This window comes from Nerophis lumbriciformis, linkage group LG29 (assembly GCF_033978685.3).
Source record: "Nerophis lumbriciformis linkage group LG29, RoL_Nlum_v2.1, whole genome shotgun sequence".
In the NCBI taxonomy this organism is placed as follows: domain Eukaryota; kingdom Metazoa; phylum Chordata; class Actinopteri; order Syngnathiformes; family Syngnathidae; genus Nerophis; species Nerophis lumbriciformis.
The window spans coordinates 27,511,276-27,539,166 of NC_084576.2; the positions used below are offsets into that span (position 1 = coordinate 27,511,276).

A 27,891-nucleotide genomic window follows, 5' to 3' on the forward strand; every position below is an offset into this window, starting at 1 on the left:
TGCTATGTCTCCCTCTAGTGGACGTAACTGGTACTATTTTTTTTATTTTAATTTTAATTTTTTATTTTTTTAAAAACACGCTTACAAATAATGAATGTTTCTAAGCGACATAAATCCGCACGTTCTTTACGGGACAGGAGCGGCGTTTAATTTGCTCCTACGCAATCATTGGACGGGCGGTTGCCATGGAAACCCGGGGTCACATGCGTGGGTTTCTCTCTCTCTCCCCTCCCAGTCGAGCAGCAGCAAGAGAAAAGATGCTCGGACCAAAGCGCCGCTGCCCCAAGACCATCTTTTGATGGCTCGCTGACGTCGTAGTTCTTCCTCTTTATCGCCATGTTGCGCTTTTTTTAACCCGCACGGACCTCGGGTTTCCCGCCCCCCTACCCCCCTCTCCCCCCCTGCGCACATTCGGCCTGCCGCCTCGGGAGCCCTCCGCCCCGCAGAGCGGCCCTGATCACAGGAATGAGTATAGAAATCCCCGAGGGACTGACGGAGCTGTTGCAGAGCTTTACCGTGGAAGTGCTGAGGAACCAGCCCGGGGACCTGCTCGACTTCGCCCTGCAGTACTTCACCCGACTCAAGGCCGGGGAGAGCCATGAGTCGCACTCCAACGCCCGCGCCGGGAAAGCGGTCAATTTCCTCGACCAGGCCGTGCGGATCGACGCGGAGATCAGCGAGGAGGAAGACGACGACGACGAGGATTTTGAAGGTAATTAAGAATGGCGATGTGTCATCACTCACTCGTGCACGGTCATGGTTTCGGTTTTGGGAAAAAAAACAAAAAAAACATCCAGCAAATCCTGTAAAATGACCTCAAATGTGCGGTGTGAGATGGCCTGTCGTCCCGCAAGGCCTTCAAGCTGAGGGGAGGTCTGCGTTGCATGAACAGAACCGAAATGGTTTGCATGTTTACATCATGTGTTCATTACACACATTAGCTTGTCTGACAACGTTTTGTTATGAAGGAGTCTGTTACTACATTATATATATACTTGCAGTGTGTATATTGTACATATTACATCTTGTTATGAAGGTGTCTGTTACTACATTATATATATACTTGCAGTGTGTATATTGTACATATTACATATTGTTATGAAGGTGTCTGTTACTATATTATACATATACTTGCAGTGTGTATATTGTACATATTACATATTGTTATGAAGGTGTCTGTCACTACATTATACATATACTTGCAGTGTGTATATTGTACATATTACATATTGTTATGAAGGTGTCTGTCACTACATTATGTGTATACTTGCAGTGTGTATATTGTACATATTACATATTGTTATGAAGGTGTCTGTTACTTCATTATATATATACTTTCAGTGTGTATATAAAACATATTACATATTGTTATGAAGGTGTCTGTCACTACATTATATATATATACTTACAGTGTGTATATTGTACATATTACATATTGTTATGAAGGTGTCTGTTACTACATTATATATATACTTGCAGTGTGTATATTGTACATATTACATATTGTTATGAAGGTGTCTGTTACCACATTATATATATATATATATACTTGCAGTGTGTATATTGTACATATTACATATTGTTATGAAGGTGTCTGTCACTACATTATATATATATATATATATATATACTTGCAGTGTGTATAGTGTACATATTACATATTGTTATGAAGGTGTCTGTTACTACATTATATATATATACTTGCAGTGTGTATATTGTACATATTACATATTGTTATGAAGGTGTCTGTTACTACATTATATAAATACTTGCAGTGTGTATATTGTACATATTACATATTGTTATGAAGGTGTCTGTTACTACATTATATATATATACTTGCAGTGTGTATATAAAACATATTACATATTGTTATGAAGGTGTCTGTTACTACATTATACATATATACTTGCAGTGTGTATATTGTACATATTACATATTAGTATGAAGGTGTTTGTTACTACATTATTGTGTATATTGTACATATTACATATTGTTATGAAGGTGTCTGTCACTATATATATTTATATATATATATATATATATATATATATATATATATATATATATATATATATATATATATATATATATATACTTGCAGTGTGTATATTGTACATATTGTTATGAAGGTGTCTGTCACTATATATATATATATATATATATATATATATATATATATACTTGCAGTGTGTATATTGTACATATTACATATAGTTATGAAGGTGTCTGTTACTACATTATATATATATACTTGCAGTGTGTATATTGTACATATTACATATTGTTATGAAGGTGTCTGTTACTACATTATATATATATATATATATATATATATATATATACTTGCAGTGTGTATATTGTACTTATTACATATTGTTATGAAGGTGTCTGTCACTTGATTTAGGGCTATATAAATAAACATTGATTGATTGATTGATATACTTGCAGTGTGTATATTGTACATATTACATATTGTTATGAAGGTGTCTGTTACTACATTATATATATATACTTGCAGTGTGTATATTGTACATATTACATATTGTTTTGAAGGTTTTCTGTTACTACATTTTATATATATACTTGCAGTGTGTATGTTGTACATATTACATATTGTTATGAAGGTGTCTGTTACTACATTATATATATACTTGCAGTGTGTATATTGTACATATTACATATTGTTATGAAGCTGTCTGTCACTACATTATATATATATATATATATATATATATATATATATATATATATATATATATATATATATATATACTTGCAGTGTGTATATTGTACATATTACATATTGTTATGAAGCTGTCTGTCACTACATTATATATATATATATATATATATATATATATATATATATATATATATATATATACTTGCAGTGTGTATATTGTACATATTACATATTGTTATGAAGGTGTCTGTCACTACATTATATATATACTTGCAGTGTGTATGTTGTACATATTACATATTGTTATGAAGGTGTCTTACTACATTATTTATATATACTTGCAGTGTGTATATTGTACATATTACATATTGTTATGAAGGTGTCTGTCACTACATTATATATATATACTTGCAGTGTGTATATTGTACATATTACATATTGTTATGAAGGTGTCTGTTACTACATTATATATATACTTTCAGTGTGTATATAAAACATATTACATATTGTTATGAAGGTGTCTGTCACTACATTTTATATATATATATATATATATATATATATATATATATATATATATATATATATATATATATATATATATACTTGCAGTGTGTATATTGTACATATTACATATTGTTATGAAGGTGTCTGTCACTACATTATATATATACTTGCAGTGTGTATATTGTACATATTACATATAGTTATGAAGGTGTCTGTTACTACATTATATATATATACTTGTAGTGTGTATATTGTACATATTGCATATTGTTATGAAGGTGTCTGTTACTACATTATATATATACTTGCAGTGTGTATATTGTACATATTACATATTGTTATGAAGGTGTCTGTTACCACATTATATATATATATATATATACTTGCAGTGTATATTGTACATATTACATATTGTTATGAAGGTGTCTGTCACTACATTATATATATATATATACTTGCAGTGTGTATAGTGTACATATTACATATTGTTATGAAGGTGTCTGTTACTACATTATATATATATACTTGCAGTGTGTATATTGTACATATTACATATTGTTATGAAGGTGTCTGTTACTACATTATATATATACTTGCAGTGTGTATATTGTACATATTACATATTGTTATGAAGGTGTCTGTCACTATATATATATATATATATATATATATATATATATATATATATATATATATATATATATATATATATATATATATATATATATATATATATATACTTGCAGTGTGTATATTGTACATATTACATATTGTTATGAAGGTGTCTGTCACTACATCATATATATATATACTTGCACTTGCATTGTGTATATTGTACATATTACATATTGTTATGAAGGTGTCTGTTACTACATTATATATATATACTTGCAGTGTGTATATTGTACATATTACATATTGTTATGAAGGTGTCTGTCACTATATATATATATATATATATATATATATACTTGCAGTGTGTATGTTGTACATATTACATATTGTTATGAATGTGTCTGTTACTACATTATATATATACTTGCAGTGTGTATATTGTACATATTACATATTGTTATAAAGGTGTCTGTTACTACATTATATATATATACATATACTTGCAGTGTGTATATTGTACATATTACATATTGTTATGAAGGTGTCTGTTACTACATTATATATATACTTGCAGTGTGTATATTGTACATATTACATATTGTTATGAAGGTGTCTGTTACTACATTATACATATACTTGCAGTGTGTATATAAAACATATTACATATTGTTATGAAGGTGTCTGTCACTACATTATATATATACTTGCAGTGTGCATATTATACATATTACATATTGTTCCGAAGGTGTCTGTTACTACATTATATATATACTTGCAGTGTGTATATTGTACATATTACATATTGTTATGAAGGTGTCTGTTACTACATTATATATATACTTGCAGTGTGTATATTGTACATATTACGTATTGTTATGAAGGTGTCTGTTACTACATTATATTTATACTTGCTGTGTGTATATTGTACATATTACATATTGTTATGAAGGTGTCTGTTACTACATTATATATATACTTGCAGTGTGTATATTGTGCATATTACATATTGTTATGAAGGTGTCTGTATATTACAGACTTCTTGCACAGGAAGTGCAGGTGTCCCTAATGAAGTGTCTGTGTGCATTGCCATTGAATGTGATTGAAGAAGCAGGCGCCGCCGGGCAGATGTCCTCATTCACACAAATGAGGTCAACATGTTTAAAGCGCATGCTCAGTAGCGATAACCTAAATGAAGACTGACTTTAATGTGAATTTTGTGTTTTTTTGTTTTTTTTTCATTCCAGCGCCGGTAATAAATCGATTCATCAGGAGAGCATCAGGTGAGAGAGAGTGTTTAGTGTCTGGACTGTGTCGCCGCCGTCATCGGATCCGGCTTTTTCCGTCTGTCTTTGCTCACGGTGAAGTTGTGGAGTGGTGCGGTGGTGTGCAGTGTGACCGCCATGCTGCTCTTTGTGCTGCAGTGTGCGCCGAGGCCTTCAACCCTGACGAAGATGAGGACGACAAAGAGCCAAGGGTGAGCATGCAATCACTCACTTTTACCTTTGACAACATTCGGTACGTGTCCATGCACTAATTTAGTCCGATTCCTCGAATAATTTGGCTTTAAATGAGGTCACACACTGATGTTGGTGGAGAAGGCCTGCGTTCTAATTCATCCAAAAGGTGTTCTATCGGAGTTCAGGTCAGGACTCTGTGCAGGCCAGTCAAGTTCATCCACACCGGACTCTGTCATCCATGTCTTTATGGACCTTGCTTTGTGCACTGGTGCACAGTCATGTGGTTGGGAGCATGGAATTGTCCAAAAATGTTTTTGGTATCCTGGAGCATTCAAAGTTCCTTTCACTGGAACCAACTCCTGAAAAACAACCCCACACCATAATTCCTCCTCCACCAAATTTCACACTCGCCACAATGCAGTCCGAAATGTAGCGACATAGGCTCTGTGTTTTTTCCTGACCTAACATGTATGTATATATATATATATATATATATATATATATATATATATATATATATATATTTATATTTATATTTATATTTATATTTATATATATATATATATATATATATATATATATATATATATATATATATATATATATATATTTATATATATATATATATATATATATATATTTATATATTTATATATATATATATATATACACATATGTATATGTGTATATATATGTATATATATATATATGTATATATACATGTATATATATATATATACATAAATATATATATATATACATATATATACATATACATACATGTATAAATGTATATATACATGTACATATATATATATACACATGTATAAATGTATATATACATGTATATATATATATATATATATATATACATATATATATATATATATATATATATGTATATATATATATATATATATGTATATATATATACATGTATATATACATTTATACATGTGTATATATATATGTACATGTATATATACATTTATACATGTATGTATATGTATATATATATATATGTATATATATATATATTTATGTATATATATATATACATGTATATATACATATATATATATATATATACATATATATATGTATATTTATATATATATGTACATATATACATATATATATATATATATATATATATAAATATACATATTTATATGTATATATATATATATATATATGTATATATACATGTATATATATATATATATAAAAGCCAGTAAATTAGAATATTTTGAAAAACTTGATTTATTTCAGTAATTGCATTCAAAAGGTGTAACTTGTACATTATATTTATTCATTGCACACAGACTGATGCATTCAAATGTTTATTTCATTTAATTTTGATGATTTGAAGTGGCAACAAATGAAAATCCAAATTTCCGTGTGTCACAAAATTAGAATATTGTGTAAGGGTTAAATTTTGAAGACACCTGGTGCCACAAACTAATCAGCTGATTAACTCAAAACACCTGCAAAGGGCTTTAAATGGTCTCTTAGTCCAGTTCTGAAGCCTACACAAACATGGGGAAGACTTCAGATTTGACAGCTGTCCAAAAGGCAACCATCGACACATTGCACAAGGAGGGAAAGACACAAAAGGTTATTGCTGAAGAGGCTGGCTGTTCTCAGAGCTCTGTGTCCAAACACATTAATGGAGAGGCAAAGGGAAGGAAAAACTGTGGTCAGAAAAAGTGTACAAGCGATAGGGATCACCGCGCCCTGGTCAAGATTGTGAAAAAAAAACCCATTCAAAAATGTGGGGGAGATTCAGAAGGAGTGGACAGCTGCTGGAGTCAGTGCTTCAAGATCCACCACCAAGAGACGCTTGAAAGACATGGGTTTCAACTGCCGCATACCTCGTGTCAAGCCACTGTTGACCAAGAAACAGCGCGAAAAGCGTCTCACCTGGGCTAAGGAAAAAAAGAGCTGGACTGCTGCTGAGTGGTCCAAAGTCATGTTTTCTGACGAAAGCAAATTTTGCATTTCCTTTGGAAATCGAGGTCCCAGAGTCTGGAGGAAGACAGGAGAGGCACAGGATCCACGTTGCCTGAAGTCTAGTGTAAAGTTTTCACCATCAGTGATGGTTTGGGGTGCCATGTCATCTGCTGGTGTCGGTCCACTCTGTTTCCTGAGATCCAGGGTCAACGCAGCCGTCTACCAGCAAGTTTTAGAGCACTTCATGCTTCCTGCTGCTGACCTGCTCTATGGAGATGGAGATTTCAAGTTCCAACAGGACTTGGCGCCTGCACACAGCGCAAAATCTACCCGTGCCTGGTTTACGGACCATGGTATTTCTGTTCTAAATTGGCCCGCCAACTCCCCTGACCTTAGCCCCATAGAAAATCTGTGGGGTATTGTGAAAAGGAAGATGCAGAATGCCAGACCCAAAAACGCAGAAGAGTTGAAGGCCACTATCAGAGCAACCTGGGCTCTCATAACACCTGAGCAGTGCCAGAAACTCATCGACTCCATGCCACGCCGCATTAACGCAGTAATTGAGGCAAAAGGAGCTCCAACCAAGTATTGAGTATTGTACATGCTCATATTTTTCATTTTCATACTTTTCAGTTGGCCAACATTTCTAAAAATCCCTTTTTTGTATTAGCCTTAAGTAATATTCTAATTTTGTGACAAACGGAATTTTGGATTTTCATTTGTTGCCACTTCAAATCATCAAAATTAAATCAAATAAACATTTGAATGCATCAGTATGTGTGCAATGAATAAATATAATGTACAAGTTACACCTTTTGAATGCAATTACTGAAATAAATCAAGTTTTTCAAAATATTCTAATTTACTGGCTTTTACCTGTATGTATATATATATATATATATATATATGTATATATATATATATATATGTATATATATATATATATATATATATGTATATATATATATATATATGTATATATATATATATATATATATATATATATATATATATATATATACACACATTTTTATTATGTTTTTTTTCCAATTAATTCAATATTTATTTGTGCATATTACCTTCCCCATTGTTATATTTTACTTTTTAATATTAATCTTATTATTAATTATTTACTGTTTTATATCTTTGATTGTAGTATGTATTGAATTTTTTGGATATTTCTGTCGGTGCAATTAATTACCATCTATGCATCCATCCATTTCTACCGTTTCCCTCCTTGCTGGACCCTATCTCAGCTGCATTCGGGCGACTTTATAATCTCACTTTATTCATTTTATTTATTTTTTTATCGACTTTGTTATTCATTTTATTGAGTTTAAAGATATATTTTTGTTTTAAAAAATGTTGGTGCAAAACATATTTTTTGTGCATTATCATTGTTTTTCATTTATTTCCTCCTACTTTTCCAAATTGTCTTGCAATCAGACATTATTTTCGGTATATTGGATGGAATTTTTACCTGACATGTTTCGACTCCAGTCTTCTTCAGAGGGGTCACCTGACCACAGTGGTGCAGTGCAGATGACAGTCAAAACATCTAATATACCGAAAATATGGTCTGATTATAAGAAAAATGTAAATGCCTACTTCTACTTCTTGCGGACATGTTGTCAGGTTCAAACACTGGCATCTATTAAACAAGACAAGAAGCAAGGAATTAAACGGAGACAGGATTCAATTCGGCTCAATGAGGAGAAACGCGTAGACCTGTACCCTTGCACAGTGTCGTCCCACACTCCGACGAAAGGTCGCACGCCTCCTCTTTTATTTGGACTTTCCCTGATTACAATGCAACAGCTGTTTTTAAAGGGACGGCAGGTCATAAACAGCCCTTGGTCACAAAACAGTTCAAAGAAAAGATGCCTGGAGCTTGCCTCTCCGCTTTGTAGATCTCGGGTCAAGACAAGATCTTCCTGCGGATTACAATAGGTCAAAGAAACCGACGCCTTCATGTCGCTTCCCATTTTTTTACAAGCCTTTTCATTGGCAAGATCAAAGGCAGCTTTTGTCCTCTCGCCGGGAACTCATGGCAACATAAAGTTTTGTGATAACTTAGATACAATTATGACACGTGTCGTAATTGGAAATATGCCATCTACCTTATTGGAACTGTATGCATGTTCGGAATCAATCAAAACCGTATATGTTTACGTTAGTCCTATTAATGCATTGTGGCGCACATGTGCAGGTTACCTACCCCAAAACAGATGAGCAGAGGCAGAGACTACAGGAAGCGTGCAGGGACATTCTTCTATTCAAGAACCTGGATCCTGTGAGTGTGCGACTACAGAGCATCCAGTATGGATTATTATAAACGACTCAAGTACCTAAAAGCCCCGGGTCATTCCGTGCAGGAAGAGATGTCTCAGGTGTTGGATGCCGTGTTTGAGAAGTTCTGCGTGGAAGGCGAACACATCATTGACCAGGATGACGACGGGGACAACTTCTATGTTATTGAAAGGTGCTTACATGAAAATATATACTGCAATATGTACAGTCACGGTCAAAAGTTTACATACACTTGTAGTTTCCAATCATTTCTATAACTCTTATTTTTTTGTGATTGGAGCACATACTTGTTGGTCACAAAAAACATTCATGAAGTTTGCTTATTTTATGAATTTATTATGGGTCTACTGAAAATGGGTCAAAAGTATACATACAGCAATGTTAATATTTGGCAAGTTTCACTGCAATAAGGCGCTTTTGGTAGCCATCCACCAGCTTCTGCTTGAATTTTTGACCACTAATCTTGACAAAATTGGTGCAGTTCAGCTAAATTTGTTGTTTTTCTGACATGGACTTGTTTCTTCAGCATTGTCCACACGTTTAAGTCAGGACTTTGGGAAGGCCATTCTAAAACCTTCATTCTAGCCTGATTTAGCCATTCCTTTACCACTTTTGACGTGTGTTTGAGGTCATTGTCCTGTTGGAACACCCAACTGCGCCCAAGACCCAACCTCTGGACTGATGATTTTAGCTTGTCCTGAAGAATTTGGAGGTAATCCTCCTTTTTCATTGTCCCATTTACTCTCTGTAAAGCAGCAGTTCCATTGGCAGCAAAACAGGCCCAGAGCATAATACTACCACCACCATGCTTGACGGTAGGCATAGTGTTCCTGGGATTAAAAGCCTCAATTTTCTCCTCCAAACATATTGCTGGGTATTGTGGCCAAATAGCTCAATTTTTGTTTCATCTGACCACAGAACCTTCTTCCAGAAGGTCTTATCTTTGTCCATGACTTACAGTATATATATATATATATATATATATATATATACTGTATCAATATATATATATATATATATATATTTAATTCAACATTTAATTGTGCTTATTACCCTCCCCATTGTTATAATTTACTTTTGAATATTATTATTAATTATTTACTGTTTTATATATTTGATTGTAGTGTGTATTGAATTTTTTTATAGCATTCGGGCGACTTTATAATCCCACTTTATTTATTTTCTTTACCCTTTTTAGGTCGTTGTTTTTTTAATCGACTTTGTTATTAATTTCATTGAGTTTAAAGTTATATTTTTATTTTTAAAACGGTCTTATCTTTGTCCATGTGATGTCAGATGAAACACAAATTGAGCTGTTTGGCCACAAGGTGAAGGCTAATTAGCTTTTAGCATAACGTTAGCTCATTGTGTGTGTGTGTGTGTGTGTGTGTGTGTGTGTGTGTGTGTGTGTGTGTGTGTGTGTGTGTGTGTGTGTGTGTGTGTGTGTGTGTGTGTGTGTGTGTGTGATAAAAATCAACTACAGGCTTCCCAAATGCTGTAATAAATGAAGCACGATGAGTTGACTTGAAACTGTTTAATGTTGCACTTTTTATACGTAAAAGAAAAGTTTTGTCATTTTATTTAATCTGAGCAACAACTTGAGGCGGTTTAATGTTGATTAACGTGGGCAGAATTATTATAGTGTTCACAATGTTGAAAAGGATAAAGCCATTGTTTACAAATTTGGTAAATAAATAACCAAAAAATTTATATTTTTGTTGTTTTCTTACTGTACTGAAAATGAACCGAACCGAACCAAACTTCATGAATGTTTTTTTGTGACCAACAAGTATGTGCTCCAATCACAAAAAAATAAGAAATGATTGGAAACTCAAAACAGCCATGACATGATGTTCTTTACAAGTGTACGTAAACTTTTGACCACGACTGTACATGCCAAACGTTGAGTACTCATCAATTGGTGTTTGACGAGACCACCCATCTCTCTGCTCCTTCTCAGGGGGACCTTCAGCATTTATGTGAAGGTGGACGGCACAGAGAAGCTGGTGGGTTGCTACGACAACCGAGGCAGCTTTGGCGAATTGGCGCTGATGTACAACACACCCCGGGCTGCCACCATCGTCGCCAACTTGCCCGGAGCCCTATGGTGCCTCGTAAGTCCGACGTTTAGCAAGAAAGAACTCTCTAATAACTAAAGTTCCTTGGGTGAATAATGTAAAGTCACCACACCGGTATGTTTTAGCGCTTTCATGGCGAGTTTACTGACAGATATAAGTAAGAACTTTACACTACTTTATATTAGAAACAACAACAGCGGAGGATGAATGTCACATAAGAAGATAGAGAAAAAGAAAAACTTACGGACTTCAAAGGCGGACGGGCGCATTTTTTCAGGTTTTATGCAGATCCCAAATACAGATCAGCAGGTACCAGAAGGTAAGAAAAGTAATATTGTGAAACAAAACGCCAGATAATATGTCTTACCTTATACACACACCATAATAATACTCCTATGTTGAAGCACAGTATGTTGTGTACAGGGGGAGTGACGGCACAGACAACAAGGGGGCATAGTATAGCTCTATGTATTTATTATATATATTTACAATTTGACTGCCATCTACTGGTCACACTTATTACACCATGTACCAAATAAAATGGCTTTGAGGTGGGTAAGCTCAACCAAAATTACCTTACATTAGCTTCATAGCTTACCAAATTCGTACTAAAACATTTTTGATAGATTTTTGAGCGCCGTGTGTAATGTTCTATATTTTCAATGGAACATATAAAATGTCGGTGTTGTTTACTTGAGTCATATTGCCATCATAGTGCAGCCTACACTTATGTCTTATGTTTGACTGCCATCTACTGGTCACACTTATCATTACACCATGTACCAAATAAAATAGCTTCGAGGTGGGTAAGCTCAACCAAACTCATTCCTTACATTAGGCGCACCGAGTTTTGAAAAAAAAAAGGGATTTTAATTGCGCCTTATAGTCCGGAAAATATTGGAGCATTTATAGTATCCTCTGTGGACGTAAAAGGGAGAATGGGCGCATTTTGGCGTAAAAAGTAAAGATAAAGGTGAAATTATAACACTGAAACACCCTCAGGAAGAGGTGCTTTAACCTTTAAAAGCTTAGTTGGCCACATGCGTGGACAGCACCTTTTAGCTCTTATTTCCAAAATTGTGTACACTACTGAATTGGGGTCTTATGGCCACTTATGTGGACACTTATACTGCCATCTGGTGGTGTCAGAAGAGTATAACATACAATGGGATTTGGGGAAAAAAAAGTGTAAAAATAAAAATTAGCATGTCACTGAACATGAAGTACACGTTTGTGTACTTATGGACTAAGTACACCATATAAAAAGATGATTTTTAGTTTTTATTCTAATTAGGGTCCAATAAGCCCAAATAGCAAAGAGAAATAAAAAAATCATGTAAACAAACAAACATCTGCAGTCTGCAGTGTTTTAGCTATTTCTAAATCACTAATCCTCGCCTCCACGGTGACAAAGTAGCATTATCACTGGAGGACAAGGAATAGCTAAACATGCTTCACTACACACCGTAGCTATCACAATGTAAACAAATGCCATGGCTGGATCTATACCTGACATCCACTGTAATGATACCAAGTACAGGAGCGTATCTAGTCGATACTACTATGATTACATCGATATTTTTGTCATGATCTGTGGTCTGGATTATGTTTTTGTTAGTTTTGGACTCTTTTAGTTCCTGTTTGCGCTCCCCTGTTTGTTTAGTTACCACGGCGACTTATTAGTTTCACCTGCCTCTGGTGTTCGGGTTTTTTTTGCCTTAGCTTCTGCGTGCGATAGGCTCGCTTGCCTTCGGATTGTTTTCTGTTTTTTTGTACTTCGTTGAGTGTTAGTTGGATAATTAAATGTTCCTACCTTCACGCCTTGTCCGGAATAGTCCGATTGCTTCCCGGGAGAACAAACCTCGCAAGTAAGCTTCGACCCCCCGCCCCCGTCATGACAATTTTTTAGCATCACAAAATCTTTTTTTCTTCTAAAAATTCATATTATGTTTATAAACCGAGTAAATACGTCCCTGGACACATGAGGACTTTGAATATGACCAATGTATGATCCTGTAACTACTTGGTATCGGATCGATACCTAAATGTGTGGTATCATCCAAAACTAATGTAAAGTATCAAACAAGAGAAGAATAAGTGATTATTACATTTTAACAGAAGTGTAGATAGAATATGTTAAAAGAGAAAATAAGCAGATATTAACAGCAAATGAACAAGTAGATTAATAATCCATTTTTACAGTTTGTCCTTAATAATGTGTACAAAATAATAGGTGTATAAATGACACAATATGTTACTGCATACGACTAATTAGGAGCCTTTGTTTGTTTACTTACTACTAAAAGACAAGTTGTCTAGTATGTTCACTATTTTATTTAAGGACTAAATTGCAATAATAAACATATGTTTCATGTACACTAAAATTTTTTGTTGAAATAAAGCCAATAATGACATTTTTTGTGGTCCCCTTTATTTACAAACCTCGTTTCCATATGAGTTGGGAAATTGTGTTAGATGTAAATATAAACGGAATACAATGATTTGCAAATCCTTTTCAACCCATATTCAGTTGAATATGCTACAAAGATAAGATATTTGATGTTCAAACTCATAAACTTTATTTTTTTTTTGCAAATAATAATTAATTTAGAATTTCATGGCTGCAACACGTGCCAAAGTAGTTGGGAAAGGGCATGTTCACCACTGTGTTACATCACCTTTTCTTTTAACAACACTCAATAAACGATTGGGAACTGAGGAAACTAATTGTTGAAGCTTTGAAAGTGGAATTCTTTCCCATTCTTGTTTTATGTAGAGTTTCAGTCGTTCAACAGTCCGGGGTCTCCGCTGTCGTATTTTACGCTTCATAATGCGCCACATATTTTCGATGGGAGACAGGTCTGGACTGCAGGCGGGCCAGGAAAGTACCCGCACCCTTTTTTACGAAGCCACGCTGTTGTAACACGTGCTGAATGTGGCTTGGCATTGTCTTGCTGAAATAAGCAGGGGCGTCCGTGAAAATGACGGCGCTTAGATGGCAGCATATGTTGTTCCAAAACCTGTATGTACCTTTCAGCATTAATGGTGCCTTCACAGATGTGTAAGTTACCCATGCCTTGGGCACTAATGCACCCCCATACCATCACAGATGCTGGCTTCTGAACTTTGCGTCGATAACAGTCTGGATGGTTCGCTTCCCCTTTGGTCCGGATGACACGATGTCGAATATTTCCAAAAATAATTTGGAAATGTGGACTCATCAGACCACAGAACACTTTTCCACTTTGTATCAGTCCATCTTAGATGAGCTCGGGCCCAGCGAAGCCGACGGCGTTTCTGGGTGTTGTTGATAAACGGTTTTCGCCTTGCTTAGGAGAGTTTTAACTTGCACTTACAGATGTAGCGACCGACTGTAGTTACTGACAGTGGGTTTCTGAAGCGTTCCTGAGCCCATGTGGTGATATCCTTTACACACTGATGTCGCTTTTTGATGCAGTACAGCCTGAGGGATCGAAGGTCACAGGTTTAAATGCTTACGTGCAGTGATTTCTCCAGATTCTCTGAACCCTTTGATGATATTACGGACCGTAGATGGTGAAATCCCTAAATTCCTTGCAATAGCTGGTTGAGAAATGTTGTTCTTAAACAATTTGCTCACGCATTTGTTGACAAAGTGGTGACCCTCGCCCCCGTCCTTGTTTGTGAACGACCGAGCATTTCATGGAATCTGCTTTTATACCCAATCATGGCACCCACCTGTTCCCAATTAGCCTGCTCACCTGTGGGATGTTCCAAATAAGTGTTTGATGAGCATTCCTCAACTTTCTCTGTCTTTTTTGCCACTTGTGCCAGCTTTTTTGAAACATGTTGCAGGCGTCAAATTCTAAAGTTAATGATTATTTGCACAAAAAAAATGTTTATCAGTTTGAACATCAAATATGTTGTCTTTGTAGCATATTCAACTGAATATGGGTTGAAAATGATTTGCAAGTCATTGTATTCCGTTTATATTTACATCTAACACAATTTCCCAACTCATATGGAAACGGGGTTTGTAGAAAAGCATGAAAATACATGTATAATATTGGTATGGGGACAACCCTCGTATGGTCCTATTTAACATGTACTCTGCATATGACAAAGAAAGTTAGCGTGTGTTTCCCCTCTCACAGGATCGTCTGACGTTCAGGAGGATCATCGTGAAAAACAACGCCAAGAAGAAGAAGCTGTACGAGGCCTTCATGGAAACTCTCCCCCTGCTCACGTCGCTGGAGGTCAGCATGGTGCGAGCCCGCGCTTTGCGACATTGTCACGCATCTATTCCGCTCTTTCTTCTCTATGCGCAGCTCTCAGAGAGGATGAAAGTGGTGGACGTCATAACCACCAAAGTCTACTGTGACTCGCAGCGGATCATTGCACAGGTGACGTGCGGCTGTACTTAAACAGACGAATGCCGGGAGAGGAGCTCTGAGAAAAATGTTTCTTTGCTTACGTGACAGGGAGACTCGGCAGATTGTTTCTACATTGTCGAGTCCGGCCAAGTACGGATTACCATAAAGAGAAGCAGGGTAAGATTTATGATGTGGAGCTAACACGGTGACTTGTCTTATGCTTTAGTGTGTGTGTGTTCTTGTATTTCTACCCTTCTTGAGACACCAACAAGGAAAAGTAGCTTCCATATAAGGAGGTGTGAACAAGTTAGGACATAAATCATGGTCCCAATACAGAAAACCATTGCATCTAATAGGTAAAATCTATCTAAATTAGGGTGGTTCCAAAAAAAAGAGAGATTTTTCAAATTGACTCTGTTGCAAGTCTTGTGTGTTCTTTGTAACTTTTTCGTGTGTGCTATGACTATTGAGTTTTTTTTTTTCTAGTCTCCTCCCCGGCAGTCCAGCCTTAAACTGACCTTTTTTTTGTACTCATCCCATACTGTAATAACTTCAAGTAAATAATGAAGATTAAAAACAAATTACAAACAAAAAATTCAACAACAAAAAAATTAACTAAAAGCAGTCTTTTTCTCACAATGTGTCGACTTTTTTCTTTTAAAATCGGGAACAATTTGTCATAGTCTTTCCGTTTCCGTAATATTGCAATATTTTTTTGTAAAATTATTACTTTTAAAAATTATTACCCTTCTTGAGACATCAACAAGGAAAAGTAGCTTCCATATGAGGAGGTGTGAACAAGTGATGACATAAATCATGGTCCCAATACAGAAAACCATTGCATCTAACAGAGAATGTCTCATTTGCACCCCTGGTGGTGAAATCTATCAAAATTAGGGTGGTCTCAAAAAGGATGGATTTTTTTAAACTTGACTCTGTTGCAAGTCTTGTGTGTTCTTTGTAACTTTTTTGTGTGTGCTATGACTATTGAGGGTTTTTTTTTCTAGTCTCAGTCTGGCACTCCCCGGCAGTCCAGCCTTAGACTGAATATTTTTTACTCATCCCATACTGTAATAACTTGAAGTAAATAATGAAGATTAAAAATCAATTACAAACAAAAAAATTCAACTTTTTTTTTTACTAAAAGCAGTCTTTTTCTCACAATGTGTCGACTTTTTTCTTTTAAAATTGGGAACAATTTGTCATAGTCTTTCCGTTTCCGTAATATTGCAATATTTTTTTGTAAAATTATTACTTTTAAAAATTATTACCCTTCTTGAGACATCAACAAGGAAAAGTAGCTTCCATATGAGGAGGTGTGAACAAGTTAGGACATAAATCTTGGTCCCAATACAGAAAACCATTGCATCTAATAGGTAAAATCTATCTAAATTAGGGTGGTTCCAAAAAAAAGAGAGATTTTTCAAATTGACTCTGTTGCAAGTCTTGTGTGTTCTTTGTAACTTTTTTGTGTGTGCTATGACTATTGAGGTTTTTTTTTCTTTCTAGTCTCCTCCCCGGCAGTCCAGCCTTAGACTGATTTTTTTTTTACTCATCCCATACTGTAATAACTTGAAGTAAATAATGAAGATTAAAAACTAATTACAAACAACAAATTCAACAACAACAAAAATATTTTTTTCACAATGTGTCGACTTTTTTCTTTTAAAATTGGGAACAATTTCTCATAGTCTTTCCGTGTCTGTAATATTGCAATATTTTCTTGTAAAATTATTACTTTTAATGTAAAATTATTACCCTTCTTGAGACATCAACAAGGAAAAGTAGCTTCCATTTGAGGAGGTGTGAACAAGTGATGACATAATTCATGGTCCCAATAACATTGCATCTAATAGAGAATGTGTCATTTGCACCCCCTGGTGGTGAAATCTATCTAAATGAGGGTGGTCTCAAAAAGGAGGGATTTTTCAAATTGACTCTGTTGCAAGTCTTGTGTGTTCTTTGTTACTTTTTTGCGTGTGCTACAAATTAGAAACAAAAAAATTAAAAAAAAAAATTATAAGCAGTCTTTTTCTCACAATGTGAGAAATTTTCTTTTAAAATTGGGTACAATTTTTCATAGTCTTTACGTTATTTTCTTGTAAAATTATTACTTTTAATGAAAAATATTACCCTTCTTAACACACCAACAAGGAAAAGTAGCTTCCATATGAGGAAGTGTGAACAAGTTAGGACATAAATCATGGTCCCAATACGGAAAACCATTGTATCTAATAGGTGAAATCTATCTAAATTAGGGTGGTTCCAAAAAAAAGAGGGATTTTTCAAATTGACTCTGTTGCAAGTCTTGTGTGTTCTTTGTAACTTTTTGTGTGTGCTATGGCTATTGAGGGTTTTTTTTCCTGGTCTCAGTCTGGACCCCCTCCCCGGCAGTCCAGCCTTAGACTGAATCATTTTTTACTCATCCCATACTGTAATAACTTGAAGTAAATAATGAAGATTAAAAATCAATAAAAAAAAAAAATTCAACTACATTTTTTTTTTACTAAAAGCAGTCTATTTCTCACAATGTGTCGACTTTTTTCTTTTAAAATTGGGAACAATTTCTCATAGTCTTTCCGTTTCCGTAATATTGCAATACTTTCTTGTAAAATTATTACTTTTAAAAATTATTACCCTTCTTGAGACACCAACAAGGAAAAGTAGCTTCCATATGAGGAGGTGTGAACAAGTGAGGACATAAATCATGGTCCCAATAACATTGCATCTAATAAAGAATGTCTCATTTGCACCCCTGGTGGTGAAATCTATCAAAATGAGGGTGGTCCCAAAAAAGGGGGATTATTCAAATTGACTCTGTTGCAAGTCTTGTGTATTCTTTGTAACTTTTTTGTATGTGCTGTGGCTATTGAGGTTTTTTTTCCTGGTCTCAGTCTGGACCCCCTCCCCGGCAGTCTAGCCTTGACTGAATATTTTTTTACTCACCCCCCCAACACCCCCCACCACCAATGTTTACATGTTTTCCATCTTTTTTAAGGGCCGCCGTAAATCTATCAAAATGAGGGTGGTCCCAAAAAGGAGGGATTTTTCAAATTGACTGTGCTCTCCCTTTGGTCAACATATGAAATAACAAGTGTGTGTAAGAAATTGAAATGCGCCCCCTTTGGCCAAAATTAATTTTTTTTAAATACAATAAATATGTATATACAGACATACTGTAATAACTTGAGGTAAATAATGAAGATTAAAAAACAATTACAAACAAAACAATAAAAAAAATGTAAAATAACTTAAAGCAGTTTTTTTCTCACAGCGTGTCGACTTTTTTCTTATAAAATTGGGAACAATTTCTCATATTCTTTCGGTTTCTGTGATATTGCAATATTTTCTCGTAAAATATTACTTTTTCATGTAAAATTATTACTTTTTAATGCAAAACGGTGACATTTTTCATATCAAATTCTGACTTTTATCACAATATTGCCTTTTTTTTTTTTTGTTCTCGGATAACAGTGACATTTTTGGAGTAAAAAGATGACTTTTGTCATCATTTTGCCGAGTAAAATTCCGATTATTATTATAACATTGACAACATTTTAAACGGTTTCCTATAAAATTGTGACTTTTGTCAATTATAATTAAGACTCTTTTCATACAATTGCCAAAATGTTAAGCTTTTCTTGTAAAACTGCGACTGTTATTGAGTAAAATTCCAACTTTTATCATAATATTGCACAAATGTTCCGTTTTTCTTGTAAAATTTGGACTTGCGTTAAGTAAAATTCCAACTTTTATTATAAAACTGCCAAAATTCTAAATTTTCTTGTGAAATTGTGACCTTTTTCTTGTGAAATTCCAACTCATTTTTCACAAGAAGCTTTTTTATATTTGCATAGTATGTATATATTATTAATGTTGTAAATACACATCTTTATATATCTAGAAAGGGTGGTCCTAAAGAGGGAGGCTTTTTTCGGAGGTCTCAAGAAGGTAACAAATACAATAATGTGTGTGTGTGTGTGTGTGTGTGTGTGTGTGTGTGTGTGTGTGTGTGTGTGTGTGTGTGTGTGTGTGTGTGTGTGTGTGTTTCCTTGCCCACAGACGAAAAATGACCAGGATGAAGAGGAAGTGGAAATCGCCACGTGCTCCAGGGGCCAATATTTCGGGGAACTGGCGCTGGTCACCAACAAGCCCAGAGCTGCATCCGCCTACGCTGTGGGAAGCGTCAAATGCTTGGGTAAGTGTTGGACCGTGTTTGTGACCAGGAAGGTTTCTATGGTTACAACGTAGAGTACAGTAGATTTTTCACACCTACTAGAGGTAGAACAATTGTGCTCTTCCTTTAAAAGAATACAATAGTTATATGAGATACGTAGATCTTAATGAATACTGTAAGGTACCCATGTCTTGGGCACTAATACACCCCCATACCATCACACATGCTGGCTTTTCCACTTTGCGCCTAGAACAATCCGGATGGTTCTTTTCCTCTTTGTTCCGGAGGACACGACGTCCACAATTTCCAAAAACAATCTGAAATGTGGACTCGTCAGACCACAGAACTCTTTTACTCTTTGTATCAGTCCATCTTAGATGAGCTCGGGCCCAGCGAAGCCGGCGGCGCTTCCGGGTGTTGTTGATAAATGGCTTTGGCTTTGCATAGTAGAGGTTTAACTTGCACTTACAGATGTAGCGACCAACTGTAGTTACTGGCAGTGGTTTTTCTGAAGTGTTCCTGAGCCCATGTGGTGATATCCTTTACACACTGCAGTACCGCCCGTTGGATCCAAGGTCACAGGCATTTAATGTTACGTGCAGTGATTTCTCCAGATTCTCTGAACCTTTTGATGATATAACGGACCGTAGATGGTGAAATCCCTAAATTCCTTGCAATAGCTGGTTGAGAAATGTTGTTCTTAAACAATTTGCTCACGCATTTGTTGACAAAGTGGTGACCCCTCGCCCCGTCCTTGTTTGTGAATGACTCGCGCATTTCATGGAAGCTGCTTTTATACCCAATCATGGCACCCACCTGTTCCCAATTAGCCCGTTCACCTGTGGGATGTTCCAAATAAGTGTTTGATGAGCATTCCTCAACTTTCTCAGTCTTTTTTGCCACTTGTGCCAGCTTTTTTGAAGGCATCAAATTACAAATGAGCTAATATTTGCAAAAAATAACAAAGTTTACCAGTGTGAACATTAAATATCTTGTCTTTGCAGTCTATTCAATTGAATATAAGTTGAAAAGGATTTGCAAATCATTGTATTCTGTTTTTATTTACCATTTACACAACGTGACAACTTCACTGCTTTTGGGGTTTGTAGAATCTGGTGCAGAACATATCTGTCTTTGAGCTTAATGTCTCTGTGCATTGTCCCTTCAAATAAAGACTAAGCTAAACTAATATGTAACACGAGTGAGCAGTAGAGAATATGGAGTAATTTTCTGTGCAGAACATATTTTGCTTTGTTCATTATTGAACTATTTCAATAATGAACAAAGCAAAGTCCGTATTAAACAACTTCGTGGGTTTGTTTACCATGTTATCATATACAGTCGCGATCAAAAGTTGACATACACTTGTAAAGAACATAATGTCATGGCTGTCTTGGCTGAGTTATACCAAAGACTATAAAAATGTGAGCCATTACCTCCCTGCTTGGCACTCAGCATCAAGGGTTGGAATTGGGGGTTAAATCACCAAAAATGATTCCCGGGCACGGCCACCGCTGCTGCTCACTGCTCCCCTCACCTCCCAGGGGGTGAACAAGGGGATGGGTCAAATGCAGAAGACACATTTCACCACACCTAGTGTGTGTGTGACAATCATTGGTACTTTAACTTTACTTTATTTGGCTGTCATCTGTTTTAATTATGAGACACAATCGTGTCAAAGTCATGATTTTTTTTTTCATGCTTGAAATAAGAAATTATTTCTTTAAAAAAAAAGATTTAATTATTCAAGGAAAAAAATGATTTTCAAAGGAAAAAAATGATTTTTAAGGTAAAAGTTGATTTTCAAGACAAAAAAATGATTTTTAAGGTAAAAGTTTATTTTCAAGACAAAAAATGATTTTTAAGGTAAAAAATAATTTTCAAGACAAAAAAATTATTTTTAAGGTAAAAAATGATTTTCAAGACAAAAAATTATTTTTAAGGTAAAAAATTATTTTCAAGACAAAAATGATTTTTAAGGTAAAAGTTGATTTTCAAGACAAAAAATGATTTTTAAGGTAAAAAATAATTTTCAAGACAAAAAAATTATTTTTAAGGTAAAAAATGATTTTCAAGACAAAAAATTATTTTTAAGGTAAAAAATTATTTTCAAGACAAAAATGATTTTCAAGACAAAAAATTATTTTTAAGGTAAAAAATTATTTTCAAGACAAAAATGATTTTTAAGGTAAAAGTTGATTTTCAAGACAAAAAATGATTTTTAAGGTAAAAGTTAATTTTCAAGACAAAAAATTATTTTTAAGGTAAAAAATTATTTTCAAGACAAAAATGATTTTTAAGGTAAAAGTTGATTTTCAAGACAAAAAATGATTTTCAAGGTAAAAGTTAATTTTCAAGACAAAAAATGATTTTCAAGGGAAAAAAATGATTTTCAAGGTAAAAGTTGATTTTCAAGACAAAAAATTATTTTTAAGGTAAAAGTTGATTTTCAAGACAAAAAATTATTTTCAAGGTAAAAGTTGATTTTCAAGACAAAAAAATGATTTTTAAGGTAAAAGTTGATTTTCAAGACAAAAAAATGATTTTTAAGGTAAAAGTTGATTTTCAAGACAAAAAAATATTTTCAAGGTAAAAAATTATTTTCAAGACAAAAAATTATTTTCAAGGTAAAATTTAATTTTCAAGACAAAAAAATGATTTTCAAGGTAAAAGTTAATTTTCAAGACAAAATGATTTTCAAGGAAAAAAAATGATTTTCAAGGAAAAAAAATATTTTCAAGACAAAAAATGATTTTCAAGGAAAAAAAAATATTTTCAAGGAAAACAATTATTTTCAAGACGAAAAATGATTTTCAAGGTAAAAAGTTATTTTCAAGACAACAAATTATTTTTAAGGTAAAAAATTATTTTCAAGACAAAAAACGATTTTTAAGGTAAAAGTTGATTTTCAAGACAACAAATGATTTTCAAGTTAAAAAATTATTTTCAAGACAAAAAATGATTTTTAAGGTAAAAGTTGATTTTCAAGACAAAAAATGATTTTCAAGACAAAAAATTATTTTCAAGGTAAAAAATGATTTTCAAGATAAAAAATGATTTTTCAGGTAAAAAATGATTTTCAAGACAAAAAATTACTTTTAAGGTAAAAGTTGATTTTCAAGACAAAAAAATGATTTTTAAGGTAAAAGTTGATTTTCAAGACAAAAAATGATTTTCAAGACAAAAAATGATTTTCAAGACAAAAAATGATTTTCAAGGTAAAAAATGATTTTCAAGATAAAAAATGATTTTTAAGGTAAAAAATTATTTTCAAGACAAAAAATGACTTTTAAGGTAAAAGTTGATTTTCAAGACAAAAAAATGATTTTTAAGGTAAAAGTTGATTTTCAAGACAAAAAATGATTTTTAAGGTAAAAGTTGATTTTCAAGACAAAAAAAGATTTTCAAGGTAAAAAATGATTTTCAAGACAAAAAATTATTTTTAAGGTAAAAGTTAATTTTCAAGACAAAAATGATTTTCAAGGAAAAAAATGATTTTCAAGACAAAAAATGATTTTCAAGGTAAAAAATGATTTTCAAGACAAAAAAAATTATTTTTAAGGTAAAAAATGATTTTCAAGACAAAAATTGATTTTCAAGGTAAAAAATGATTTTCAAAACAAAAAATTATTTTTAAGGTAAAAGTTGATTTTCAAGACAAAAAATTATTTTCAAAACAAAAAATTATTTTTAAGGTAAAAGTTGATTATCAAGACAAAAAAATGATTTTTAAGGTAAAAAAATGATTTTCAAGACAAAAAATTATTTTTAAGATAAAAGTTGATTTTCAAGACAAAAAATGATTTTCAAGGTAAAAGTTGATTTTCAAGACAAAAAATTATTTTCAAGGTAAAAGTTGATTTTCAAGACAAAAAATGATTTTCAAGGTAAAAGTTGATTTTCAAGACAAAAAATGATTTTCAAGGTAAAAGTTGATTTTCAAGACAAAAAATGATTTTCAAGGTAAAAGTTGATTTTCAAGACAAAAAATGATTTTCAAGGTAAAAAATGATTTTCAAGACAAAAAATGATTTTCAAGGTAAAAAATGATTTTCAAGGTAAAAAATGATTTTCAAGACAAAAAATGATTTTCAAGGAAAAAAATGAATTCCAAGGTAAAAGTTGATGTTCAAGGTAAAAGTTGATTTTCAAGACAAAAAATGATTTTTCAGGTAAAAGTTGATTTTCAAGACAAAAAATGATTTTTAAGGTAAAAGTTGATTTTCAAGACAAAAATTATTTTTAAGGTAAAAGTTAATTTTCAAGACAAAAAATTATTTTCAAGGGAAAAAAATGATTTCAAGACAAAAAAATGATTTTCAAGACAAAAAATAATTTTTAAGGTAAAAGTTGATTTTCAAGACAAAAAATGATTTTCAAGGTAAAAAATGATTTCAAGACAAAAAAATATTTTTAAGGTAAAAGTTGATTTTCAAGACAAAAAATTATTTTCAATGGAAAAAAATATTTTCAAGACAAAAAATTATTTTCAATGGAAAAAAATATTTTCAAGACAAAAAATTATTTTCAATGGAAAAAAATATTTTCAAGGAAAAAAATTATTTTCAAGGAAAAAAATTATTTCCAAGGTAAAAGTTGATGTTCAAGACAAAATATGATTTTCAAGACAAAAAATTATTTTTAAGGTAAAAGTTGATTTTCAAGACAAAAAATGATTTTCAAGGTAAAAAATGATATTCAAGGTAAAAAATGATTTTCAAGACAAAAAATGATTTTTCAGGTGAAAAATGATTTTCAAGACAAAAAATGATTTTCAAGACAAAAAATGATTTTTAAGGAAAAAGTTGATTTTCAAGACAAAAAATTATTTTCAAGGTAAAAGTTGATTTTCAAGACAAAAAAATGATTTTTAAGGTAAAAGTTGATTTTCAAGACAAAAAAATGATTTTTAAGGTAAAAGTTGATTTTCAAGACAAAAAAATATTTTCAAGGTAAAAAATGATTTTCAAGACAAAAAATTATTTTCAAGGTAAAATTTAATTTTCAAGACAAAAAATAATTTTTAAGGTAAAAGTTGATTTTCAAGACAAAAAATGATTTTCAAGGTAAAAAATGATTTCAAGACAAAAAAATATTTTTAAGGTAAAAGTTGATTTTCAAGACAAAAAATTATTTTCAATGGAAAAAAATATTTTCAAGACAAAAAATTATTTTCAATGGAAAAAAATATTTTCAAGACAAAAAATTATTTTCAATGGAAAAAAATATTTTCAAGGAAAAAAATTATTTTCAAGGAAAAAAATTATTTCCAAGGTAAAAGTTGATGTTCAAGACAAAATATGATTTTCAAGACAAAAAATTATTTTTAAGGTAAAAGTTGATTTTCAAGACAAAAAATGATTTTCAAGGTAAAAAATGATATTCAAGGTAAAAAATGATTTTCAAGACAAAAAATGATTTTTCAGGTGAAAAATGATTTTCAAGACAAAAAATGATTTTCAAGACAAAAAATGATTTTTAAGGAAAAAGTTGATTTTCAAGACAAAAAATTATTTTCAAGGTAAAAGTTGATTTTCAAGACAAAAAAATGATTTTTAAGGTAAAAGTTGATTTTCAAGACAAAAAAATGATTTTTAAGGTAAAAGTTGATTTTCAAGACAAAAAAATATTTTCAAGGTAAAAAATGATTTTCAAGACAAAAAATTATTTTCAAGGTAAAATTTAATTTTCAAGACAAAAAATAATTTTTAAGGTAAAAGTTGATTTTCAAGACAAAAAATGATTTTCAAGGTAAAAAATGATTTCAAGACAAAAAAATATTTTTAAGGTAAAAGTTGATTTTCAAGACAAAAAATTATTTTCAATGGAAAAAAATATTTTCAAGACAAAAAATTATTTTCAATGGAAAAAAATATTTTCAAGACAAAAAATTATTTTCAATGGAAAAAAATATTTTCAAGGAAAAAAATTATTTTCAAGGAAAAAAATTATTTCCAAGGTAAAAGTTGATGTTCAAGACAAAATATGATTTTCAAGACAAAAAATTATTTTTAAGGTAAAAGTTGATTTTCAAGACAAAAAATGATTTTCAAGGTAAAAAATGATATTCAAGGTAAAAAATGATTTTCAAGACAAAAAATGATTTTTCAGGTGAAAAATGATTTTCAAGACAAAAAATGATTTTCAAGACAAAAAATGATTTTTAAGGAAAAAAAAGATTTTCAAGGTAAAAGTTGATTTTCAAGGGAAAAAAAAGATTAACAGTTGATATTCTAGTTTCAAGCATGTTTTACTCAATATAGGTCATCAAATCTCAGCAACAAGCTGTAATATCTTACTGAGATCATTTAGGACCAACACACTTAAAACAAGTAAAACACTCTAACATAGAATCTGCTTAGTGAGAAGAATGATCTTATCAGACAGAAAATAAGCAAATATCACCCTTATTTGAGATATTTCATCTTACTTAGATTTCAGTTTTTGCAGCGTTGCTGCTACACTGCAGGACGAATATCAGTGTTGAGTTGTTTTGTTTTCCAGTGATGGATGTTCAAGCCTTTGAGCGGCTGCTGGGCCCGTGCATGGACATCATGAAAAGGAACATTGCAAACTACGAGGAGCAGCTACTGACCCTGTTTGGAAGTAGCACCGACATCGAGCAGCAACGCGCATGAAAGACGGACCACCAGTCGGCGGACGACGCAGAAGGCTCCTTTCCCCGCCCCCTCCCGGCCCCCCGCCCTATGGCCATTTTCAAACCGCTTTTCTTACAAGACGATGATGACGAGACTTGACGGCTTGAGTGTTGGAAGTTAAAAAGTTGCTTGAAGCCCGTTTTCCATTCGAGTCCTCTCACCCGTGCGTCCCCCCCCACCTTGTTTGCGTATTGAACACACCACCCCGGCGCTGGTGAAACATGAGGTAAAAAAAAATAAAATAAAAGTCGACGCGAGGGACCTTTTCTCCATTTCTGTGTTTGACGAACGCTAGGGGTGTAACGGTTCGGTACGTACCTCGGTTTAGAGGTCACGGTTCGGTTCCTTTTCGGTACAGTAAGAAAACAACAAAATATAAATTTTTTGGTTATTTATTTACCAAATTTGTAAACAATGGCTTTATCCTTTTAACATTGGGAACACTATAATAATTATGCCCACGTTAATCAACATTAAACTGCCTCAAGTTGTTGCTCAGATTAAATAAAATGACAAAACTTTTCTTTTACGTATAAAAAGTGCAACATTAAACAGTTTCAAGTCAACTCATCATGCTTAATTTATTACAGCATTTGGGAAGCCTGTAGTTGATTTATTATGTAAATGTTATATTTGTATCAACATGTGAGAGCAGGGACCCTGCCATTCAAAACTAGGCTGCACCATTACTAATGATTAATGTAATGTTGCACCCTTAAAAATGACCAAACGTTGTCTCTTCGGTGCAATATTTATTCAAGAAGCCCACGGTTCATATTACAGGCATTTTCTGATATCCCTCCTTTTTCCCGCTCACTGTTTCACTCCCTGTTTTCTTCTCGAGCATGCGCATTACACACATAACCTCGGAAATGACGCGGCTCCCCTTCCCGATACTTATAACGAACCATACACGGAGATGAATATGACAAATTGCATAGTGCATTTAACAAAATGCATTATGCAAAAAATGATTTTCAAGACAAAAAATTATTTTTAAGGTAAAAAATGATATTTAAGGTAAAAAAGGATTTTCAAGACAAAAAATGATTTTCAAGACAAAAAATGATTTTTAAGGTAAAAAAATGATTTTTTTT

At 32.8% G+C, this 27,891-nt stretch overlaps 1 protein-coding gene across 1 annotated transcript; it reads left to right on the forward strand.

Moving 5' to 3' along the window:
* The first annotated feature begins 248 nt into the window (after positions 1–248).
* Positions 249–27,722, forward strand: LOC140676713 (cAMP-dependent protein kinase type II-beta regulatory subunit). The gene is made up of 11 exons (XM_072911908.1): positions 249–712; positions 5,053–5,088; positions 5,230–5,282; positions 9,428–9,511; positions 9,594–9,700; positions 11,489–11,642; positions 15,740–15,841; positions 15,914–15,988; positions 16,067–16,135; positions 20,021–20,156; positions 26,640–27,722. Exons 1-11 carry the CDS (start codon positions 466–468, stop codon positions 26,771–26,773), a joined length of 1,197 nt encoding a protein of 398 aa, XP_072768009.1. The 5' UTR covers positions 249–465; the 3' UTR covers positions 26,774–27,722.
* The last annotated feature ends 169 nt before the right edge of the window (positions 27,723–27,891 follow it).